The 22,629-nt window shown below is 44.0% G+C and overlaps 1 protein-coding gene across 1 annotated transcript in view; it reads right to left on the bottom strand.

Moving 5' to 3' along the window:
* Positions 1-6,838: 6,838 nt before the first annotated feature.
* Positions 6,839-22,629, bottom strand: part of commd10 (COMM domain containing 10) — a 55,751-nt gene continuing 39,960 nt past the window's right edge. Inside the window, exons 6-7 of the mRNA XM_034091651.2 lie at positions 7,196-7,255; positions 6,839-6,951 (exon numbers count right to left, since the gene is read on the bottom strand). Of these exons, the coding sequence (XP_033947542.1) occupies positions 6,913-6,951; positions 7,196-7,255 (99 nt within the window). The 3' untranslated portion in view covers positions 6,839-6,912. The remainder of the gene's footprint in view (positions 6,952-7,195; positions 7,256-22,629) is intronic.

The raw sequence follows: 22,629 nt of genomic DNA, 5'->3' as shown, positions 1-22,629 counted from the left end.
GCACCGGCCACAGTTACTATTGTAACTAAGGTTCTAAGCCGTAAGTACTGGCCATAATTACTACTTTAACTACGGTTCCAAGCTGTGTAAGTACTGGCCATAGTTAATACTGTAACTACGGGGTTAAGCCGTAAGTACTGGCCATAGTTACTACTGTAACTACGGTTCCAAGCCGTGCACGTACTGGCCATAGGCAATACCGTAACTACGGCTCTATGCCGTGTAAGTACTGGCCATAGTTACTACTGTAACTACGGTTCTAAACCATGTAAGTACTGGCCATAGTTACTACTGTAACTACGGTTCCAAGCCGTGCAAGTACTGGCCAGAGTTACTACTGTAACTACGGCTCTATGCTGTGTAAGTATCCAAGCCGTGCAAGTACTGGCCAGAGTTACGGCTCTGTGCTATTCTATTCTTTAGAAGCTAGTTATCTGGTCTTAAACATGTGTGTTATTTGACTTGATCTCGCTTGATCGTTAGCAGCAGCCGCTCGGCTAACGTCTTGTGTATACTGTTAGCTTCTTTATTTTACCCAGCTAGGTGAAGGCAGTGCTCTCGCTCCCGCTCCCTCTACCGGTAATGCGGATGTAGCTACATCCCTTTTTCTGTTCGGCGAGTAGTAGCACCGCTCTACTCTTCCCGTTCAGCAGGTAGCCGGTGAAGGCTGTGTTCCCGCACCCGCTCCCGGTTACACTGCATCTGGCGTTCGTCTCTAACTCAACCAGTGAAGGCAGTTCTCGCCCCCGCTCCTGGTAGACGCCAAACCGCCTTGTTTTTTCTGTTAAGCAGGTAGCTGGTGAAGGCTGTGTTCCCGCACCCGCTCCCGGTTACGCTGCATCTGGCATTCGTCTCTAACTCGACCAGTGAAGGCAGTGTTCTCGCCCCCGCTCCTGGTAGATGCGGAACTGCCTTGTTTCTCCGTTAAGCAGGTAGCCGGTGAAGGCTGTGTTCCCGCACCCGCTCCCAGTTACACTGCATCTGGCACTCGTCTCTAACTCAACCAGTGAAGGCAGTTCTCGCCCCCGCTCCTGGTAGACGCCAAACTGCCTTGTTTTTCTGTTAAGCAGGTAGCTGGTGAAGGCTGTGTTCCCGCACCCGCTCCTGGTTACACTGCATCTGGCATTCGTCTCTAACTCAACCAGTGAAGGCAGTTCTCGCCCCCGCTCCTGGTAGACGCCAAACTGCCTTGTTGTTCTGTTAAGCAGGTAGCTGGTGAAGGCTGTGTTCCCGCACCCGCTCCCGGTTACGCTGCATCTGGCATTCGTCTCTAACTCAACCAGTGAAGGCAGTGTTCTCGCCCCCGCTCCTGGTAGACGCTAAACTGCCTTGTTTATTCTGTTAAGCAGGTAGCTGGTGAAGGCTGTGTTCCCGCACCCGCTCCCGGTTACGCTGAATCTGGCATTCGTCTTAATTTAACCAGTGAAGGCAGTGTTCTCGCCCCCGCTCCTGGTAGACACTAAACTGCCTGGTTCCGTTAAGCAGGTAGCTGGTGAAGGCTGTGTTCCCGCACCCGCTCCCGGTTACGCTGCATCTGGCACTCGCCTCTAGCTCAGCCAGTGAAGGCAGTGTTTTCGCCCCCGCTCTTGGTAAACTGCCTTATTTACTAATCCAGCTAGGTGAAGGCAGTGATCTCGCTCCCGCTCCCTCTGCCGTAACGTGGGTGTAATTACATCCCTCCTTCTGTTCGGCGAGTAGCAGCAACGCTCTACTCTTTCCATTAAGCAGGTAGCTGGTGAAGGCTGTGTTCCCGCACCCGCTCCCGGCTACGCTGCATCTGGCTACCTACAGAATGGCTCATTCATGTAGCGCCTGTAGGGTTTCTCTTGAGCCCGAGGACGGCCACGACCGCTGCCCCTCCTGCCTCGGCCGCTTCTGGCGGTCAGTGGGGACGAAATTCGAGCATCTGAGGGAGGTTCTCACGGTAAACGCCTGCATGAGCTGTAGGTGCATGCCTCGGGTGCTCAGAGTGGCTCGAATCACTGAGGTGGAACGTCTGGCAGCAGCCAACAGACACCTCTCCTTGTCACGTACTCCTCCAGATCAATTCGGCCGTTCCCGGCGACTTGAGGGAGCGATGGCTTTGTGTGCTCCCCCCCCAATAGAAGGACTAGAAATAGGCTGTCCTCTAAAGTGGATCGGCATGATGAAGTGATGAAGTCGCCTCTTGGCCCTTCAGCCTGGGCCCGGTGTAGGGGCCCAGGCATCTGGGCCGCCCCCCCCTCCTTCGGTTGGCGCCCCTCCTTCGGTTGGCGCCCCTCCTTCGGCTGACGCACCTCCTCCGGTTGACGGAGTCCTCCGTCGCGTACCAGTCGAGCGAGGGGAGCTGTTTAGATCAGCTGCCCTGGAGGCACTGGAGTGTGCCGCCCAAGCTAGGCAGACCAGGCAGCAGCACTCGGGTCCTCGCAGACCTGTGCCCACTCCCAGCAGGCCCAGGGGCCGCTCTAGCAGCCGCACTCAGCCGCTGGATTACAGGGGTGGTCTGCAGAGGTCTTAGCGGCCCACTCAACCGCCTCCCAATGACTTTCGTGCCCCATGTCGCCCGCCTTCCAGGCGGCCTCGTGCCCCAGAGCCTTACCGGAACCCCCCAAGAGGCTCCAGGGTCCGGGGGGCTGGGCTCTGAAATCCCGGGGGTGGTCGGCGGCTGCTTTCCCAGCAGCAGCTCAGTTTCTGGGCAGTCTGTACTTCCGTCCCTTGGGTGGTTTTCACCTTAACCCAGGGGTACGGACCGCAGCTCCGGCCCCTAGCCTTCGGCTGGGTCTAATTGACAGTCGTCAGCGATCCGGCAGGGGCCCTACCTCTGGGCCAAGAGTTGTCCGTCCTTTTGTCCAAGGACGCAATCAACCCAGTAAGACCCTCTGCTTAGCCAGGGGGTTCTACTCGGCATACTTTCTCGTGAGCAAGAAAGTCGGCGGATTTCGCCCGATCTTGGACCTCAGAGGAATCAACAGATTCCTGAAGGTGCTGCCATTCTATATGCTGACTACTGCATACGCACAGGTGGAGTGGTTCCCAACCGAGGGATGCCTACTTCCACGTGGGCCGGGCAAGAGGGTGCCTTATATTCAGTTCCTCCGGCCCTTGGGCAGACTGGCAGCTGCCTCGGCCGCTGGGCCCTTAGGCCCGCTGTCGTTGTGCCCCATGCAGATGTGGCTGAACAGCCTTCACTTGGACGTGGCACAGGCACAGTGAAGTCAGGGTGTCGCAGCAGTGCTCCACACTCCGTCACGCTGGAGGGGCAGGGCCTATCTCTGGTAGGCGTGCCCATGGGCGCCATCCCATCCCGCCAGGAGACCATCACCATAGGTGCATGTCTCTCAGGGTGGGGTGCAGTGCGGCAGGGCAGGACCGTTCAGGGTCAGCGGTCTGCCCAGCAGAGTGCGCGCCGGGTCAACGTGCTAGAGCTTCGGGCCGTGCAGCTTGCACTCACGCACTTTCTACCCCAACTGGGGGGCAAGAATGTGCGTGTTCCTTGGGGACAGCATGTACATTGTTGCTTAGACAACAGTCCCTTCTAGATAGTGGACGTTCTCACTCCACTCTGAATTTATGTGGCTGCGATTCTGCCCAACATGTTCGGGTCGACGGCGCCACGGCGGGGTGCCACAGGTCGGTGTCCCTCTTTATGAGAGGGGCTTTACGGCAGCGTCCCCCTTGCACCCCGAGGGATCCGGCTTGGGACCTGCCCTTGCTGCCGGATGCCCTATCATCTCCTCCCTTCGAGCCCCTGGCCCAGGTGGGGCTTAGGTGGCTGCCCACAAAGGCAGCATTTCTGCTTGCCATAGCCTCAGGGAAGTGAGTCGGGGAGTTGCATGTCCTCTCCATAAACAATACATGCCCGAGGTGAGACTCTCAGGCGTTGCCCTTTGGGCAAATGTGGCATTCCCGCCCGGGGTCCTTCCACAAACTCACTTCAATCAGCCTGCCCAGCTGGCACGCTTTGACATTCAGGAGTACGGCACATCGAAGTTGCTATGCCCGGGGGGTGCCCAAAGGGCGTATATCAAGGCTACTGCCTGTATACGGCAGGAGGAGCAACTCTTGAGTTTGCCCTGGCGGCACTAAAGGAGGTTAGGCCCTCTAACCAGTGGCTTCCCCACTGGGTTGTCGATACCATCTCACAGGCTTACGGGGCCAGTGGCCGCCCCCCTGCCATCAGGCTGAGATGCCACTCTACAAGGAGCATCTCAACATATTGGGCTGCCCTGAGAGGGGTGCCCCTGGAGACCATCTGCGCCGCGGCGTCGTGGGCGTCTTCTGGCACATTCTCCAGTTGTCATCAGGTCAATGTCGCCACTCCCCATTCTTTGGGCGTGGTCCTTTTGCCGAGCTCCGCTGCTTCCAGTGGTGAGCAAGGGCTTGGATTCTTCATGACATTGTTGGTATAGGTCATCCAGTGCTAAAGCACCGCCTCTGGCGGTCAGTAGGGACGAAATAGAACGATAGTTACGGCTGTAACTACGGTTCTATGAGTCCCGGATGACCGCCAGAGTTCCCTGTCACTCAGAATTCTTGTGTGTTCGCGAGAAGATTCGGGGAACAGATCCTCTGACAATACCGGCTGATATAGCCGGTGTCACGTGGGTCACAGGTGACTTTGTTGTTATTGGTACTCGAGCTGCGCATGCGCGCGATGGACATATCCAGTGCTAAAGCACCGCCTCTGGCGGTCATCCGGGACTCATAGAACCGTAGTTACAGCCGTAACTATCGTTTTATGTCCTCTCCAAATGCTAATTATCACAGCTTGTAAACCACCAAGGTTTGACATTTAAAGCAACAGAACCTTATGGGAACGTTTTCTGCAATGATTCTGATGACTCAGGGAGGTTTTTTTTAAATAAAAATGTGTGAACAATCGCAATAAAGAGATAAAGTACTGATATTAAACAAGAAAATAAAGACTCATCTGTAAACCAATGAGAATAGTCTAAGAAAATAAGCCTTACTGTCCTTCTCTATGACCTCAGGTTTCTCCTGGGGGACATAATCATTTATTGTGCTCTGTTCCTACATGTATATGTGTCAAGAATACCACCAAATAAAAAGTCTATATCCCCAAACCACCTCGACTGGCTCATTTCAAATATTACCAGCTTTACCCATGATCTCATTCTATGAATCACTAACCCTGACTGTATTCTGCACAGGTGCGGATCAGAAAGACAATGAACTGACGGGTACATTGAGGATCAGCTTCCACTTCATCACAAAAAGCCTGTGAGACACCTGCATCCTCCAACACTGCACCAAACTGACCACCTGCTGATGTTACCCTCGCTAATGAACAACATTTGGAGATGCTTCATCAATTGGGGAAGCAACTCTTTCCAAAACCTAAGAAGGTTATCCGCCAATCCCTGCAGAGAACCATGGTTTCATAGAGAGAAATATTCTGGCTATAAACATCCAAAATGTATGGAATGATATGGTGCATGGCACAAACTTGCTCTATTAATAACTCACTAATAGATGAACAAAGAGTATGTACGTTTAGAAGTGTTTATTGATAACCAGAATGTTTGCAATCTAGCTTGCATTGAATTATCTAACTTTTGGGCTAAATTAAGTGTTTAGAATAAAGCTGAAAAGTGTGTACCAAGGTAAGTTTTGTACTATAAACACCTTAAGTAAGTAGACCTACTTTAGATATAAGCAGGAAGGGGACTGACTGTATATTTGAGCTTTTTATTTTGAAAAAAGGGTAAAAAAACGAACCTACTTAGTAGACTTAAAGCAGTGTTTTGTTATTAAATCTGCTCAGGACGACAACACCTGGGACCTGGGGTGGGAACGTCTAAAGTTTGGATTGAAAGAGTTGAAAGAGGAACTATTCACTCTCTCACACACACATAGACAAGGACAGATGCATTAACAAGGACATATACATGCACCCATCTTAACACACACACACACACACACACACACACACACACACACACACACACACACACACACACACACACACACACACACACACACACACACACACACACACACACACACACACACACACACACACACACACACACACACACACACACACACACACACACACACACACACACACACACACACAGACTGCAGGTCCGATGTGCATCCCAGAACTCCCATCTGTTGAACCAGCAGTCCAGGTTGGACTTAATGAGAAATAATGAGCCTTTACTAAATAACAACAGCTTGGAAGAATTTCACCTCCCCACATTTTATTAGAATAGCATCAGCATTACTTCCTTTTCCTAGATACAAAATCCATACAATTTCTTTATAACTGCCTTTTTTCATACGGTAAAATCATTGACATTTGGCATTTTGTTTTTAATCTCATTGTTACTGTATTTAAGGGAAATCAAACATTAAGTGAGTTCTGGCTGGATATAAACTAAGTTACCAAGAAATGTGTTGCCGTTCACTTTATATTGACAAAGGTAATCTTTCCATCATCTCCTTGATGAAGACATACAAATTCAAAGTACAGGCAGATTGATCACAATGGCCTCTTTAAATCAAGAGCACAAACCTGGAATGAAAGAAGCTCAAAGGGGAAACAAACCCCTTCCTTCAACATTTGACATTGTTCACTAATAAATCAGACCCCGAATGGAATTGCTAGGCCTCTAACAGCTGGCATAGCTGGCAGCAAAAACACTGAGAGTGTGTGTGTGTGTGTGTGTGTGTGTGTGTGTGTGTGTGTGTGTGTGTGTGTGTGTGTGTGTGTGTGTGTGTGTGTGTGTGTGTGTGTGTGTGTGTGTGTGTGTGTGTGTGTGTGTGTGTGTGTGTGTGTGTGTGTGTGTGTGTGTGTGTGTGTGTGTGTGTGTGTGTGTGTGTGTGTGTGTGTGTGTGTGTGTGTGTGTGTGTGTGTGTGTGTGTGTGTGTGTGTGTGTGTGTGTTTGTCTACAAGAGCATCAGGCATCAAGTCAGGGAATCCAACTGGCCTTGCACGATTTCAAGCTGAAAGAGAGGAGAAAATGTTGAGTGTATGCTTAAAAAGAAGTACACAAAAGAGACACACGTAGACACATTCATGGAGAATCAAGAAAAAATAGAAATAGGACAATAAAAGAATGAGTTCGACAGGAAGGCAGATGGATTTTGTCAGGCAATGTCTGTCAATCAGGATGAAATGCAACATGGAAGATAGGCGCTGACACAACACATTCTTACACACATTCGATCACACACACAAATAGCAGACCTTATTGTAGAAGTCAACCAGCTCCTGGTGGTTAAAATCCACAAAGACATTTTCTTGAACCTGAAAGATATGAAGAGAAAGAGAGGTAGGGTTAGACAGGAATAAGACTGTGCCAATAACTGAACAAATAAGAAAAAGAAAGATCAGAGAAGTACAAGGACGACGGAGAAGAGGATGAAAAGCAGCAATCAGAGCACATGCATAAGAGTAATGACCAAGGCATCTTCAGTTGGCTTTCTTGTGCTTTCTATATAAACCTTCATTAATTATTACTGCTCTCTGGCCAGTACTTACTATCCTCTAAGTCTTATTCCTTAAGAGTGTTTAAAAATACACTGAAGGCAAAGCCACTGTCCACATCTCATGGTAGGAAACCCATCTCTCTTTCTCCATTCGGTTTGGCTTTATTTAAAAAGAAGCGGACTGATGCATCACATGTAGAAAGATGGACAACATGTTTCAACACTGATATCAAAATAAACACATGCAGTAACTTTGCAAAGCATGTATGTAACCCACTTATGTGGATGTTGGGCATCTGACTTCAATCATCAAAGAAAAGTCCATTATATAATATGTACTGTAAGTATGTCAGGTTTAAAAAAGTGTAAAACAGGTACTTTCACCAATTCTGTATTTCTTTGTTTCCCAATCCTTTAAATGAAGGCCTAAACAAATTGAAAAACACCCAGATATGATTAAATAATGTATCTTTATCATTCAAATATAGCAAGATGTATTTCAAAAGAGTGAACAGAAAAATAGCGTTATGATAGACCGACATTGATAATTGTAACATTTACAACTTTAAACATTGAAATCACATTAGTAATACAACTATGAGAATATAATCCACCATGAAATCCTTTCTATTTGTTTTCATTATCGCTTCGTCCCCCTCCCCAATTAGCAACATTTCAATTATTTAGACAAATAGCATTATTTTATTCTTTTCAAATGTTTCATAGTTATCTTGATCATATTATTGTGAATGCCATGATAATTGTGTGAAGAAAAAACTGATATTGACTGACTTAGGGAAAAAATAGGGAAATATAGGAATAAAGAACCTCGTGTCTTGTGAAGCTTGGACCTGAAAAAAATAATTGTGAACACTGCTTCAATAACTTTAAGTGTCTTTCATCTGTTTTCATGCTGTGCAATATAGCTATTCATCTTTATGTGGATTCCATTAAGGTTCACCTGGGAGCCTTTTGTGATGTATCTCTCCACTCTGAAGACCGCAGAGTTGACTAACTATGGATTGAAGTAAGTTCTGCAGAAAGAATTAAGAAACTAAGGGCAACCATCACTGCGCTGTCTGCTATCATCATTATCATCACCCCATCACAAATGAAAGCTGAAGAAAAATTCACATCCATGAGTGGGAGTAATGGAGAGACACTTTATCACACCCATCAATGAGAAAATAGCCATAACATGTGAGATGTTTTCTCGGGTACAGAATGAGAAATCATGTAGCCGACTAGTGCACTCAGTGCTGTCTCGTTAAATGTTGATAATAACAGAGAACTGTGCACACCAGCTAGGAGGGCAACAGGGAACTAAGAAAGAACGAGGAAAAACCACAAAGAAAGAGATCTGTGCAGAAAGATATTAGAACAACATGTGCGTACACTCTCATTTAAAGCTCTCCTCCCAGCAGTTTGGTGCTCAGAGACCAAACTGCGCTTTGAGGCTTGAAGCTAACTGGCTGGCTGGTTGTGTGGGTGGATGGAGGCCATGTGTCACTTCAAATTAATGACAGAGATATTAATTGGAAGCAACGTTAAAAGTCAATAAAGGAGAGCGCAGAGGGGGAATGCTGTCTCTCGTCAACGCCACCAAACTGCAGCAGTGTCACATCACAAGGAGAATGTAGGACAGTGTTGAGTTTAGATACGGTAGAGGGAGCGCTGCGAGGACACGACAGGTAATAAAACAACTTATTAAAGTGTTGTTATCAAGTGAGACGCAATGTAAAGTAGTTCTACAGGGTGACAAATCATCCTCCGAGTAAACAAGGAAGATGTTAGGAAGTGATTTAATTTGAAATGCAAATTGGGCATGCAGTTAAATTAGTTGAATGATGAACACACCATGTGCTTCAGCACGGCACTGATCTAGGCGACTCTCCTGATCTTCACTGCAGCAAACACTAGTATAATGAGCAGAAACCAGCGCTGCATAAGCACTTCTCTGGGTTTATGGTCTTTAGTGAGCGCGGGTCACAGAAACAACACCCGTCGAGTTGGAAACAGGAATAAACAGTCGTCGGCAAACTGGGCTGTCTCCATTACTGTCTGACAGAGTTGAGACAGGGGGCAACAGGAAATGCAGTTTGAGGTTGTGTGAGATATGATGTCGATCAAAAAGTAAAGTACAATAAAGACAAAAACAAACTGTAACGCTTCCTGTCTGAATCACAGGGGCTGAGGATCAAAGTGTGTTCGTGCTTATGAGGATGTGAGATTGACAGAGTTTTCTGACTGTTCGAGAACTTCTAGGTACTGCCGGTATGTGTGTGTGTGCGCGTGTGTGTGTGTGTGTGTGTGTGTGTGTGTGTGTGTGTTTGGCCCATCCCATTGTTCCTCAGGGTTGACATTTTGCCAGGCAGTAACCCAACAAGGCGCTGACAGATCTAGGCTAACACTAATGGGGATAGGGTGCATCATCCTCATCATCACAGCCCTATACTTACACACACATACACATGGACACACACACACACACACACACACACACACACACACACACACACACACACACACACACACACACACACATCTTATCTGTCAAAATCCTGTGTGTCAGATACAGAAAACAGGATTAACCCGTAACGATAATCATGAGTTCACTTGCATCTGGTGTTCCATATGCACCACATGTAGGAGAGTATGTTATCATAATATAGGATACACACTAAGGGAGATCCAAAACATGAGGGGGAATAAACTAACATAGAAATCAAGGACATTTCCATAAAAGCATCCTGCCATGATATGGGAGTACAAATTATGTTGCAGCTCTCTGTCTTCTAGCCCTCGAAAAGGTGACCTGTACAATTCCCCAGAAGACCCTCTAAAGTCAGGGAGGAGTAATTGATACAAACGTATTTGCGGAAGTAAACAAAGACCCCTGTAAAATAATTACTTAAACGGACTGCAGTTTCGTTACAGATTTGAGAGTGACTTTCTGCATTACCTGTCGCAGACTACACTCACTGTAGTTTCAGGAGTACTCCATTTGAGTTAGACCTAGAAATTAAAAACAGTGGCCAGTCATGATTTTTTTGACAGACATTCTTGGTCTCCAGAAGATAAAGCCTTCTCTCTTTGAATTTTTGAAAACATTTGGTTTCCAGATTCCAAAGGTTATCGTGAAGAAAACTGAATACAAGATATAGAAATGATATCCAAGAGTAAAAATATGTTTAAAAGCTGCAATAAAGTAAACCAAATGTCCCTTTAAACAAATGGGTACAAAGCTGAAAAAGATGACTCTACCTAAAGCACAGAAAACAATTAATTTGGTGTTATCTATAGATGAATAACCTGAAACTGCTGCATTTATGATAAGGAGACATTTTCTATGGAATAAAGCTTTAAGAGGTTTCAGATCAATATATTTTAATTGATAAGAAAAACTAAATATTCAAAAAGAAATGATTTAAGCCCATCAAGTGGATAGTAGTGTCAGTTTATATAAGACCCCATGTGTACTACATCGAGCAGTAGTACTTTCATACCAATGGGAGTCTGTGTGAATCGGCCTGGGTGGACGGAAAAAGCCATTTCATCAATTATTTGCCACAGTGCAATAAAGAATAGCTTGAATTTGAATTACTTGGGAAAGCAGTGAATTTGTTTTGCTGAATGCTTCTCAGTAACTGCTTCTATCGAGTAAGAAATCTAAGAAAAGTTGACAAGGAATGGAGATTGATCAAATCACAGAGGGGTGAAATAGGTATGAGAGAGTAAAGCAAGACAGAGATGAGTAGAAAATGAACGACAGAGAATGAGAGCTAAAGACAAGAATGAAAAGTTGTGAGGACCCGAGGGAGCTTTCATAGAAACAGACGACCAAAAGCATCTCAAACATTAAACTGTAACAAATTCACTTACTGAAATATTTTGTATATTAAAGTTACATTTTTGTATATAATATAATACAAAAATGTAACTTCCAAACTTAATTTAACAATTACGCATTTTTTTAACTCATAAAGAGAGAAAAATAACACTGTGTGTGTGTGTGTGCGTGCGTGTGCGTGTGCGTGTGCGTGTGTGTGTGTGTGTGTGTGTGTGTGTGTGTGTGTGTGTGTGTGTGTGTGTGTGTGTGTGTGTGTGTGTGTGTGTGTTAAGATGGGTGCATGTATATGTCCTTGTTAATGCATCTGTCCTTGTCTATGTGTGTGTGAGAGAGTGAATAGTTCCTCTTTCCACTCTTTCAATCCAAACTTTAGACGTTCCCACCCCAGGTCCCAGGTGTTGTCGTCCTGAGCAGATTTAGTAACAACACACTGCTTTAAGTCTACTAAGTAGGTTCGTTTTTTTACCCTTTTTTCAAAATAAAAAAGTGACTTTTGAAAAATGTGACAGTGTTATTTGAAAACAAATGTTCAAGCTCAAATATACAGTCAGTCCCCTTCCTGCTTATATCTAAAGTAGGTCTACTTACTTAAGGTGTTTATAGTACAAAACTTACCTTGGTACACACTTTTCAGCTTTATTCTAAACACTTAATTTAGCCCAAAAGTTAGATAATTCAATGCAAGCTAGATTGCAAACATTCTGGTTATCAATAAACACTTCTAAACGTACATACTCTTTGTATGAGCAAGTTTGTGCCATGCACCATATCATATGCACGTGTGTGTGGGTGGAACTGTTGGTAGAAGCAACCATAAAATATGCATTGCAAAGTCCAGACAGGACAAGAAGTGATGCAAATCAATCTCAAGTGTCGACAACAAGTGTCGGTCACTCTTTTGCAATCTAGTCAAATGTCATGTGTGAAATATGGTGTGTGTCTCGGAGAAAGGTGAGAGGTTTCTGATTTATACTTTGTATGTGTATTGACACCATCTTGAAGATCAGCATTTGAGGGCTTGTGTAGAAGTCTTGTATCTCATTACATCCGATGACTCTGCTTCTTATTAGAGAACATCCTTATGGTTTTCTTTAGTGTCATTCAACAACTTTTATTTTATAGTTAATTCTGCTTGTTTGTATGGACATCATCTTTAGTCTTTCATTCATTTTCCCTCGTTTGTTTTTTTTCTGTAAAGTGCAATGTTTAAAAAGTCCATTACAGATATAATGTGCGTACCTGCTTGCATGCATGTATCAGATTATATGTTTTACTTGTTGCTGCTAACTAGTATTCATTTGTCAGAAACATCCTTGTAAGCCTTTTTAAAATAATATTTAGTTTTCCTTGTCCTGTTTTTTTTGTCACGTTTGAGCTGTATTAGACAAAGTTTATAACTCTGTAGAGTAATGATGATGAGCTAAACTCAGGCATATGCTGTTCATGGGAAGTGATCTTCCTGGTATGGGCCCTTGCTTTCTTGATGGCCAACAGAGTGCATTATAGGTAGACGTTGTGTTGTGTCGCAGTACATTTTGAGACAAGTTTAACTTCCTTTTCCTGCCTTGCTAAGACACTCTCTTTTTTGTGTCGGCTCCCCTGTTGGTTAGCTGACTGGTGCAGCGACCGGAACACCAAACCTGAACGTGGGAATTAAAGCCAGGTCCTGTCAGGGGTGGACACGTGTTTTCCTCTGAGCACTACCTCGTCGCTCAGTGGGAAACCCAGATTGTGTTATCTTATCCAGAAATGATGTCACATTCATACCTCAATTAGCAGGAGATAAAAACATGATTGCTGTGAAAAAAACAACCCAGAAGACTTCCAAGTTGTATTTATATTAACACAATTTTTTTTAGGGTTTAAGATTATCCGACACAAATACCATAAATGTTTTAATAAACGCGATGAATCCTCAGATATTGGCAGCATTTCAAATGCAAGTGATATTAATGCTAACACAATGATCACTTCTTTAATAAATAGCACAAATCGTTAGAACTAAAATGTCTAACTGTTCAGATTAAAAACATTATCGTTCTGCTTTTCTGCTCACACCATTGAATGGGCATGAAAAGAAAGGGTTGGTGTAATGTTGGCAGCACAGGGGCTCTGCAGAAAGAGGAGGTGTTACGTTGCACAGAAGCTCCTCTGTGACTTCGCTACATCTTCTGTGACTCCGAGCTCGTTGACAGTTCGTCCGATTGGAGCTCTCTGCCTTCGCTGCCTGTTGACTTTTGCCAGACAGAAAAAAATCCTGACAGTGAAAGACAAAGAAAAAGAGCTGCATGCACAGGAGGCTGAGCTGTCGGATTTTGGCAAACCTTTATCCCTTAACACAATCATAACAAATACCATATTACCTTACCTGGCTGCTTTACTGTAAATATACAGACACTCATCTTTCTTTAATTGGGTTTCATCACCACACATCCTGACAATTAATAATAAATAAACAACATCTAAAATCCTTGCTGTTACACTGTTATGTTGCCATGGGTACACACATCATTTCAAAAGCCTGATGACAGAGTGACTGCTGGCCTATCCTTTTATCTGGTCTATCAACTTCTCTGCATGCTCAACTGATTCTCTGTGTCTGTCTGTCTGTAAGCTTACAGCAACAATAATATAAGTGTCATTATGTTCAGTCGGTTAGCTTACAACACACACTTCTCTGCCAACCTGTCTGCCTGTCCTCCCTGTGTCTCTGTGCCTGCCTACATCACAAGCTTCCCTTGGCTGTCTGAGCGGCATTCTGCCATTTTGCTGAGGGATGATCAGCAGGGGTAGTTTTATGAGGAGGAAAAATTAGGGTGGGGGGGGGGGATGTCTGTCACTGGTCATGCATGCAGGTGACAGCACAAAACTGTTGCGTGGAAACATGGGGTAATATATTCAACAAAAAAGGTAATTAAGTGCAATATAGTGACATTAGATCACCAATAAACAATCTTGTTCACTCAGAAAGGAATTTAGATGAAAATATTTTTCACAACTCAACTGCTTAGTTTATTCTATATGCAAATTAAGCTAACAACCATGAGTAACCACACATCTGTATTTTACATACTTATTGAGACATCAAGCAAACTTTGGCAAATTCTTTTTTAAATAAAAGCTTGTGTGTGCTTGATGAAGCCAGTTGAGGTGGTTCGGGCACCTAGTTAGGATGCCACCTGGGCGCCTCCCTAGGGAGGTGTTCCAGGCACGTCCAGCTGGGAAGAGACCAAGGGGTAGACCTAGGACCAGGTGGAGGGATTATATCTCTTCGCTGGCCTGGGAGCGCCTTGGGATCCCCCAGTCAGAGCTGGTTGATGTCGCCAGGGAAAAGAAAGTTTGGGGCTCTCTGCTGGAACTGCTACCCCCGCGACCTGACCACGGATAAGCGGGAGAAGATGGATGGATGGTGTGCTTGATGATGCTTGCATTTGTTCTGCTGCATAGCTGTCTGTCACTACAATTAGTTACTCTGAGAGATGTAGCTGTGCTGTCAAAACACAAAAAGCCTTTTAATGTCTCAATACAGATTGTTTTCGTTCGCGTCAGTGCTACAGGTGTGCTGCCTCGTCTTTTATGTTGAATTGTCTCTGTCCATCTGTCTGTACCCTGTCAAGACGTTGTCTAGTGTATGGCCTCCATCAGGGACAGTTCAAAGGTTCATCTGAGAAGAACAATGGATATCTAATTGGCCTTAGCATTATGCTGACCTTAATTAATAGCTTTCTTCTCATTATGGCACACCAATCAAACTGAATGTAATGTGTTTCCCAACTACGTCTTGCAAACAAAAAGAGGATGGCATAACAAGGCAATTACAGTACTGTGACTATTGACCCACAGAACGTTCAAGATGACATGATCTATTAGAGTCAGTATTTCTCAAACTGGCACACTGCTGAGTGTATGTGTGTGTGTGTGTGTGTGTGTGTGTGTGTGTGTGTGTGTGTGTGTGTGTGTGTGTGTGTGTGTGTGTGTGTGTGTGTGTGTGTGTGTGTGTGTGTGTGTGTGTGTGTGCGTGCGTGCGTGCGTGCGTGCGTGCGTGTGTGTGTGTGTGTGTGTACAGAACAGCATTTGGACTGGATCAAGTGTAAACTGTGATGAACTAGTTGGTGTAATGAGACCTGCATCATTTTGAACCCTAAACATTGTGCAATTTAACTATGTCACAATACCAGAGATGAAGTGGTTGACTCCAATACTATTCCATGATTCCTCATACCAATTCAATACCACGGTATAAAAAACTAACAAAACAATAACCCCCTGTGCTTCAAATACAGACCTTTCTTACCTTTGAGTAGTGTTTTTGTAGGGAGTTTACGAGTTCTTAATTCCCTTTCTTACATCTTTTTCATATTGCTGCGGATCAAGTGTTTGGTTGAGCCAAAGAGAGAGAAAGAGAGAGCGAGTTAGACGCAATACTATATGCGCTACAGGTCGCATGGCCATACTTCTGTGCTTTAGAAACCGAAATTCAACATTTCTTATTTCCCTTCATATTTTAACGCATCAACAACATTGATCCTATACGGCATTTTCTTCAAATTATTCAGCAGCCAGTAGCTTCAGACAAAACAGTAATGTGTCAGTCAACAACAACAAAAATAAATGATTAGTTCACAAAAAAAGACATGTTTAAACTTCCCATGACCCCTTGAGCCTGGAACTGTTCAGAAGGAAAAAAACCTATAGGAGCCACATATGCATTGTGCATTGGTGCTGAAAGGGGGGCACCATGAGCGAGTCTCCACTTCCACGGCAGTGCCCTGCAGTCATCGCACACTGAGAGACAGAACTTCAAACCTTCAGCCATTCACTAAACAGCCTGTCGACTACAACAAACAGAAGCTGTCAAACACAAACACTGGAAACTGTCAGTCACTTCTGCTATTTATAACAGAATTCAGAATGTGCACACATGCAGGCCCACACAACCAGACACATGGACACATTCCCATTCTCCCAAATATATTAGGAAAAGAGAAGTTATTTTCCAAACCTCTATTATACTCGTGAAATTCAAGATGACATGATGGAAACCCTTCCTGTGCAGAAAGGGGCTTCCCAAACACATGTCATTCAGTTTGTGTCATTACCGTGACTTGGAGAAAACACCTGCAAATGAACAGAAGTGATTCATCCAATCAGTCTAAATTATATTTAGCCCTCTTAACTATGCTTCCTTTTTCAACAGGCCTTTTGATAACACTCATATAAACAGTGAAAACCACAGGGAGTAAATAATAGCAAAGAGGAGTGGAGTGTATGCTGCTACCCAAGAGAAGAGAGAGTGGGAACTTTGACAACAATCAAAAGAAAAACAATGCAGGCAAAACAATAAACAAACCGGCTTTTGCTTGGTGTTGTGGGGAGACAGGGCTGAGAGGAGGCAGCAGGTTCCAGGCCTGACAGGACGAACACACCGGGACACACACACACACACATCTATATTGCTCCCGCAAACACACACACTCGCAGTTCTGCTCGTGCACATATACTGTACACTCATCGGCATGTGTGTAGACAAGTATGCATGGGAAACAAAGCCGACCGACACAAACAATAATCAGACAGAAATGTGCGGTTATGCAGGCACACACACACACACACACACACACACACACACACACACACACACACACAGACACTTATTTACATCTGTTATGTGTATTATTAACTGGAAGTTATTTAGCAATAAACAATTCATTCGCATTTCAATTAAATTGCGAGATTTTTGGTTGTCCTTGTCAAGTTTTTTTTAATGTTTGCTTTTTATTTCAACTAGCTGTCCATTACTTTAAGTAAATTCTATATTTAAATGCCTAACATGCTCCATCACAATCACTGCGTCTGTGTCTCTTCCTGTTGAGGTGATTCGGTCCTGTCCCTCTCTCATCTTGTCTCCATCTCTTGTTGGCTAGATGCGTCACCCTCTCCTGATTTATTCCTTTTCTTTATCTCTGTAACTTCGCCTCGGTCCCTGTCTTTCCGTGCATTAAGTGACGCTTTGTTATAAACAGCCCATCAGTGAGCTGTCCATCCATAGCCAGGCTGTGGACTGACATTTATTAAGAGTCAGCTTTGCCTGCAGTCTCCCTGCCTCCCTCAGCCTCTCGACATGAATACAGAGAACCAATTAGAGGAGGAACAGGGCATATGTCTACATGCTCTGAGAGGATAGGCCACAAACACAAACAAACACCCTAACAGATATGGCAGACAGATGGAGCGATGGAAGGAGGAAGAGGGTAGAGGATAGAGTTTGAATATATCTCCTTAATAGTTGAGCTTCTGAAAAGAAGGTCCTTTAAGGAACACAACCAGTGAACTTCTTTGAAATGGGAACACTAAATGAGTGCTGTAGCAAAATGCAGAACACAAAAAACGTGTAATAAATAATGAACACCTTGATTCAAGAGATTAAGGCTGGAGCCACACGAGAACAGTAACAGTCGTATCCGCTACAGTTCTCCATAATATATACGGTTCGGCCACACGAGGCCGACAGGGAAACTCAGATAACGATAACGGGTCCCAAGGTGGGTAGATCTGCGGACGCAACGCTCTGGGGGGCCAAACGGCTCCGTGTCTACGCCCTATACGATCATTTCCTGATGACGCAATAGCCCCGCCTCTCCCCACCTCTCCTGCTCACCCCGTGTCACCCGCGTCATTGCTGATGTGTTTCGGCAACAACAACAACAGTTTTCCGAGTGTTTCGAGCCAGGTCCCGGTATGCCTATTGCGTGTGGACGGAAGACTTTTTTGATATCGAATTCGGTTCGTTTGCGTTACCGTTCCCGTGTGGCTCCAGCCTAAACCCTGGGACACAGAAACTGTCATTCAACAAAGATGAGGCTTGACCTTTTAAAACAGCAGGAGGTAGATACTGGGGCTAAACAAATAACATATTTGGTCGTGGGCTAGTAGGACAATGGCTATTTTGCCTATTGGTTTTGTCTCACATGGGTGAAGTCACCTGTGTCCTGTCTGTGCAGTTTTCGTGTATTTACTTGTTCATTATTTGTTTGTGTGCGTGTATTGTCCATCCACCTCCTCAATTAGAATCCACCACATCCTGTGTTGTGGTTGGGGACAATGGGAGCATACCTATACGCTCCCATTGTACCATACTACTCCCACATCCACCTCCTCAATCTTCACATGCTATGCAGCAAGACAAAGTGCAACAGTAATATGAGTGACACATATTTATGCTCATGATCTACATGTGAGGGATCCATTAATACATTAATAGCTGGGAGGAGACAGGAAGACAGGAAGAATTAATTTTGCCTTTCGTACACAAGTCTCCAATCTGGAGAAGTTCAATGTTGACTTAGACAGAACTTTTATTAACAGAGCTACAACGTTTGCATGCTAACGAGCATCTGGCAGTAGGCAGCACAGGAAGTTTACTCCGTGTACAAGGAGACCTGTTTAACAAAACATGCCACTCAGCTGTCATGTTATATTGCCCTCGACAAGAAAGAAAGTCTTTGTTATCGGCACCCAAGTGATTTCAAGTCATTTTAAAAGAAGTCCTAGGTTCATCTCCCTTGCAAAGTCTCCTTTCAGAGTCATATCTTAAGATATTAAAATGTTTCCGTGATCTACACACAGTAGAAACATTTTAATATCTTAAGATATGACTCTGAAAGGAGTACATACTTCCTCGTCCCTAGGGACTGGTTTGCGTGTTCTGTGATATACTAATGTTGTAATCTTGTGCTCATCTTAACTGCAAGTTGTCTGCATTTTTTACAAACGTGAGTTCTGTAGAAATTGTTAAATAAAATAACTTACTGTAAGTTCATACAGAATCGTTTACAAAGAAAGGACTGGTTATGTGGTACTGCCTAAGGAAAACAGTGAAAACAAGTACCATTTTGCTGACACTTTTATCCAAAGCGACTTACAATAAGTACAATAAACTATACAGATACAAACAGAACAACTAGAAAAATATAGGTATATTCGCTTAAAAATAAGCTAAACTATTGAAGTGCTAGTGAATTAATTTCAAATGGGCTAAACTCATTAAGTGCAGTGCTCAATATTTGTATAGTTTTTAACAGTTGGGAACTCAGTTTGCAACGATCGTTAAGTAGACTTTCTGCTTTACACACCACATGTGTACAACTGGTTTTATTCACGATCAATAGCAATGACAATAAATAAATAACTTTTATGTGACTTTTATGTATGTAAAATAGACATTTCGTCATAGGAGGAAAGCACTAATGACAATAATTACAGCTCCAGTTCATTAGAGCACAACATAGAGACCCTGACTAAATGTAATGCAGCAATGATTAATGCTCCTGGTTACACCTGTACACTTCAGTTTATGCCAAATGTCTGCTGGGAAAATGGTCTAAAGGCATAGAGTTTAGAAAGCATGATGAAAGGAGAAAAAGGGGGACAAAGGGTAAAAGAGAGACACACAGACAGGCCAGCGGTGCTGAGTCTGAGGGAACAACCTGGCCTCTGCTGGGGGTCATTTGTCAGATCATTAGGTTGCCCAGTTAATGAAATAATAGAATAAAAAAGAATCTCTCTGTACTGGCCAACACAGGCACTAAGTGTTCCTGTGTGGAGTGTCTGCTTTCACCCACCACTTACCAGCCCACACATACACCCCCCCCCCCCCCCCCCCCCACACACACACACACACACACACACACACACACACACACACACACACACACACACACACACACACACACACACACACACACACACACACACACACACACACACACACACACACACACACACACACACACACACACACACACACACACACACACACACACACCAATTCACAAACATACAAGTACTCCTTTTTTCTCCACTTCTGTCTTTCTATTGTACACATACACTCACACACACACTCACACACACAGAGCTGTTAGACTCTAGGTGGGCAAGGGTGGGATTTTCACACGCCTCGCTCCCCAGAGCCCATTCAGTACAGTAGGCAGCATAGCAGCAGGACACACACACAAAGCTGGGATTGTCTGCACCCAGTGGGCCAAGCACTCACTGAACTAGAATGACAGAAACACACTGAAGCATGGATGCAGATACGAGCACAGACTCACAACAGCATTGCGTGAACACACAAACACATTGCATATAGAGCCTTTTCACTGAGAGGCTGAGGCCTACAGAGCAAACTCTTTTTTAAGGCCCACAAATATGCACCAAGTCACTATCTGATCAACTTGATAACTCAATCAACTGATGGACTGAACCAAACAAAACTCCCAACCTCACTTTTTGGTAAGATGAGCACATGAGAGTGATCTGGGTTGGACTCAATAAAAGTGCAACAAGAAGCATGTAAATATTCTGTTTATCAAGCCACAAACAAGCTGTGCCGAGCTAAATGCCCTTTGATGCAAGTTCAGATGTTCCACTTTCCTGGCCCTCCTGTGGTGACATAAAATGATTTTAATTTGGCATTTTTAAGCAGTTAATTCATAAATAATTTCCATCTCCAAAAGGGACTTTACAGAAATAAACATTTGAATGGTACTTTTTGTCTTCTTTATAACATATTATTTTCTGCTTATTTTATTTTTGCAAAGCTGTAATACAAAACAGCAGTTGGCCTTTGAATTTTTTACCGGAAGCAAAGTCGAACTATGATGAAGTTCTAATCTACTAAATATACAAAAAGAGTCAACATCAGTAAAAGCAACCTGTCTTGGATTATTCACCGTAAATAGCCCAATGTCAACACTGATTACTCTCAACACGATGCAAGATTTAAGTGTAAGATGCAAAATGGAGGCACAAACCAGCAGGTTTGTTTTAAAGAGTTCAAATTGAGGTGATAAAACAGTTTTGGATTAACAAGTAAATGAATCATTAAATTAAAAAACAAAGCTACCTTCATTGGGTCTTGTGAGAAGTCTTATCAGAAGATCATCATTGGGTCGTCCAGATTATTGCATAATGACTTCCTTGGAAAGCAGAGCCAACCCTAAATTGACTTTAAGCATTTGCTTAAATTAGTCGCAGTTAGTATGTGTATGTAACACTAAGATAATTACAAACTGAAAGAGACATTTGTTAGCTACTGATGAGGCTATGGGTTTCCACTGGATATAGAAGGCATACAAAACACACCACCAAAATCAGCAGATAATATTTTCTCAGTGCTTTCACACTGCTGAAAATATTGTTATTCAGAATGAATGTCAGGCTAGAATGTGGCAAATCCCCATAAATCTGGTCTACATCTTGCAGGGTGCGTGCATTTGAGGCAGCATGGTAACATCTGTGCGAGTCAGGGGCCTCTCTGAGTTAGCTGACGATACTGGGACTACCGCACTACCGCCACATCCTTCAAGCTAGCCGCTTGCTGCTTAGCAGCCCTAACTTTAATGAAATGCTAGCATGAAATACAAAAACAATGCATGTACACACACAACCATATTTTATTTTTCTTGTGTGTCAGTGACTCTTCTGAACTTCTATGACAAATGCTCTATGAACAATTCTTCCCCTCTTTCTGTGTGATGCTCCCTCAAACTTCCCTCGAGTGAGACAGAGCCACATTATTATTCAACCACACGGGAATCTCTCCCTCTCTTCCAGAGGGAAATATGACAGCTCCTCAAGCCCTCTCCTCCCTCTCACTGTGGTCAGTGTCGTAGAGAAACAGAGTCTGGTCCTGATCAACTTTAGTCGGCACGTCTGCAATGCGTCATCCACCATATGCTGTGGTTGCTGGTTTCTCCATGGGCTCACTGTCTATACGCCCAGAGCAATATAAGATGGATATGTTTTTCTCCCATTGATTTGATGCATTGCCATTGGCTTAAGTCAATAGGTATTTGTGGTGCTGAATATTATGACAGAAATCAATCATTCCATCTTTCTGGCAGAAGTATTTAAACTTACAAAAACCAAACTAATAATGGTTCATATATCCCTCCTCAAGTATCAGCCAGGTTACATTACATTACAGATCCAGCCAACATTGCCATAAGCAGAGCAAAAGGCAGCAGGAAGAGACCACTACACAGCATGCCTAACAGAACAGTTTGTCAATTTTTAATAAGCAATATCTAGGGCAATTTCCTTATCTCTTAAAAGGACTCAGTGACACTTAGTGATGTTTGGCATCAATGACAATCCAAACTAACCAAAACACTTTATATAAAACTTATCTTATTCTGCATGTTCACATTTTCTGCTCAAGAGAAATACAATATACTGAAGCTAAATTCCTCTTTTGAAGGGGCATGATGCATGACAACTACTCATAATAAAGGAAATTCATGCAGCATTTTGGATGTGTGATTAAACCTCTCCATATGAGG

The sequence above is a fragment of the Pseudochaenichthys georgianus genome, chromosome 9 (genome assembly GCF_902827115.2).
Source record: "Pseudochaenichthys georgianus chromosome 9, fPseGeo1.2, whole genome shotgun sequence".
In the NCBI taxonomy this organism is placed as follows: domain Eukaryota; kingdom Metazoa; phylum Chordata; class Actinopteri; order Perciformes; family Channichthyidae; genus Pseudochaenichthys; species Pseudochaenichthys georgianus.
The sequence above is the reverse complement of the archived record's forward strand: the minus strand, read 5'-3'. Positions and strand labels throughout refer to the sequence as shown.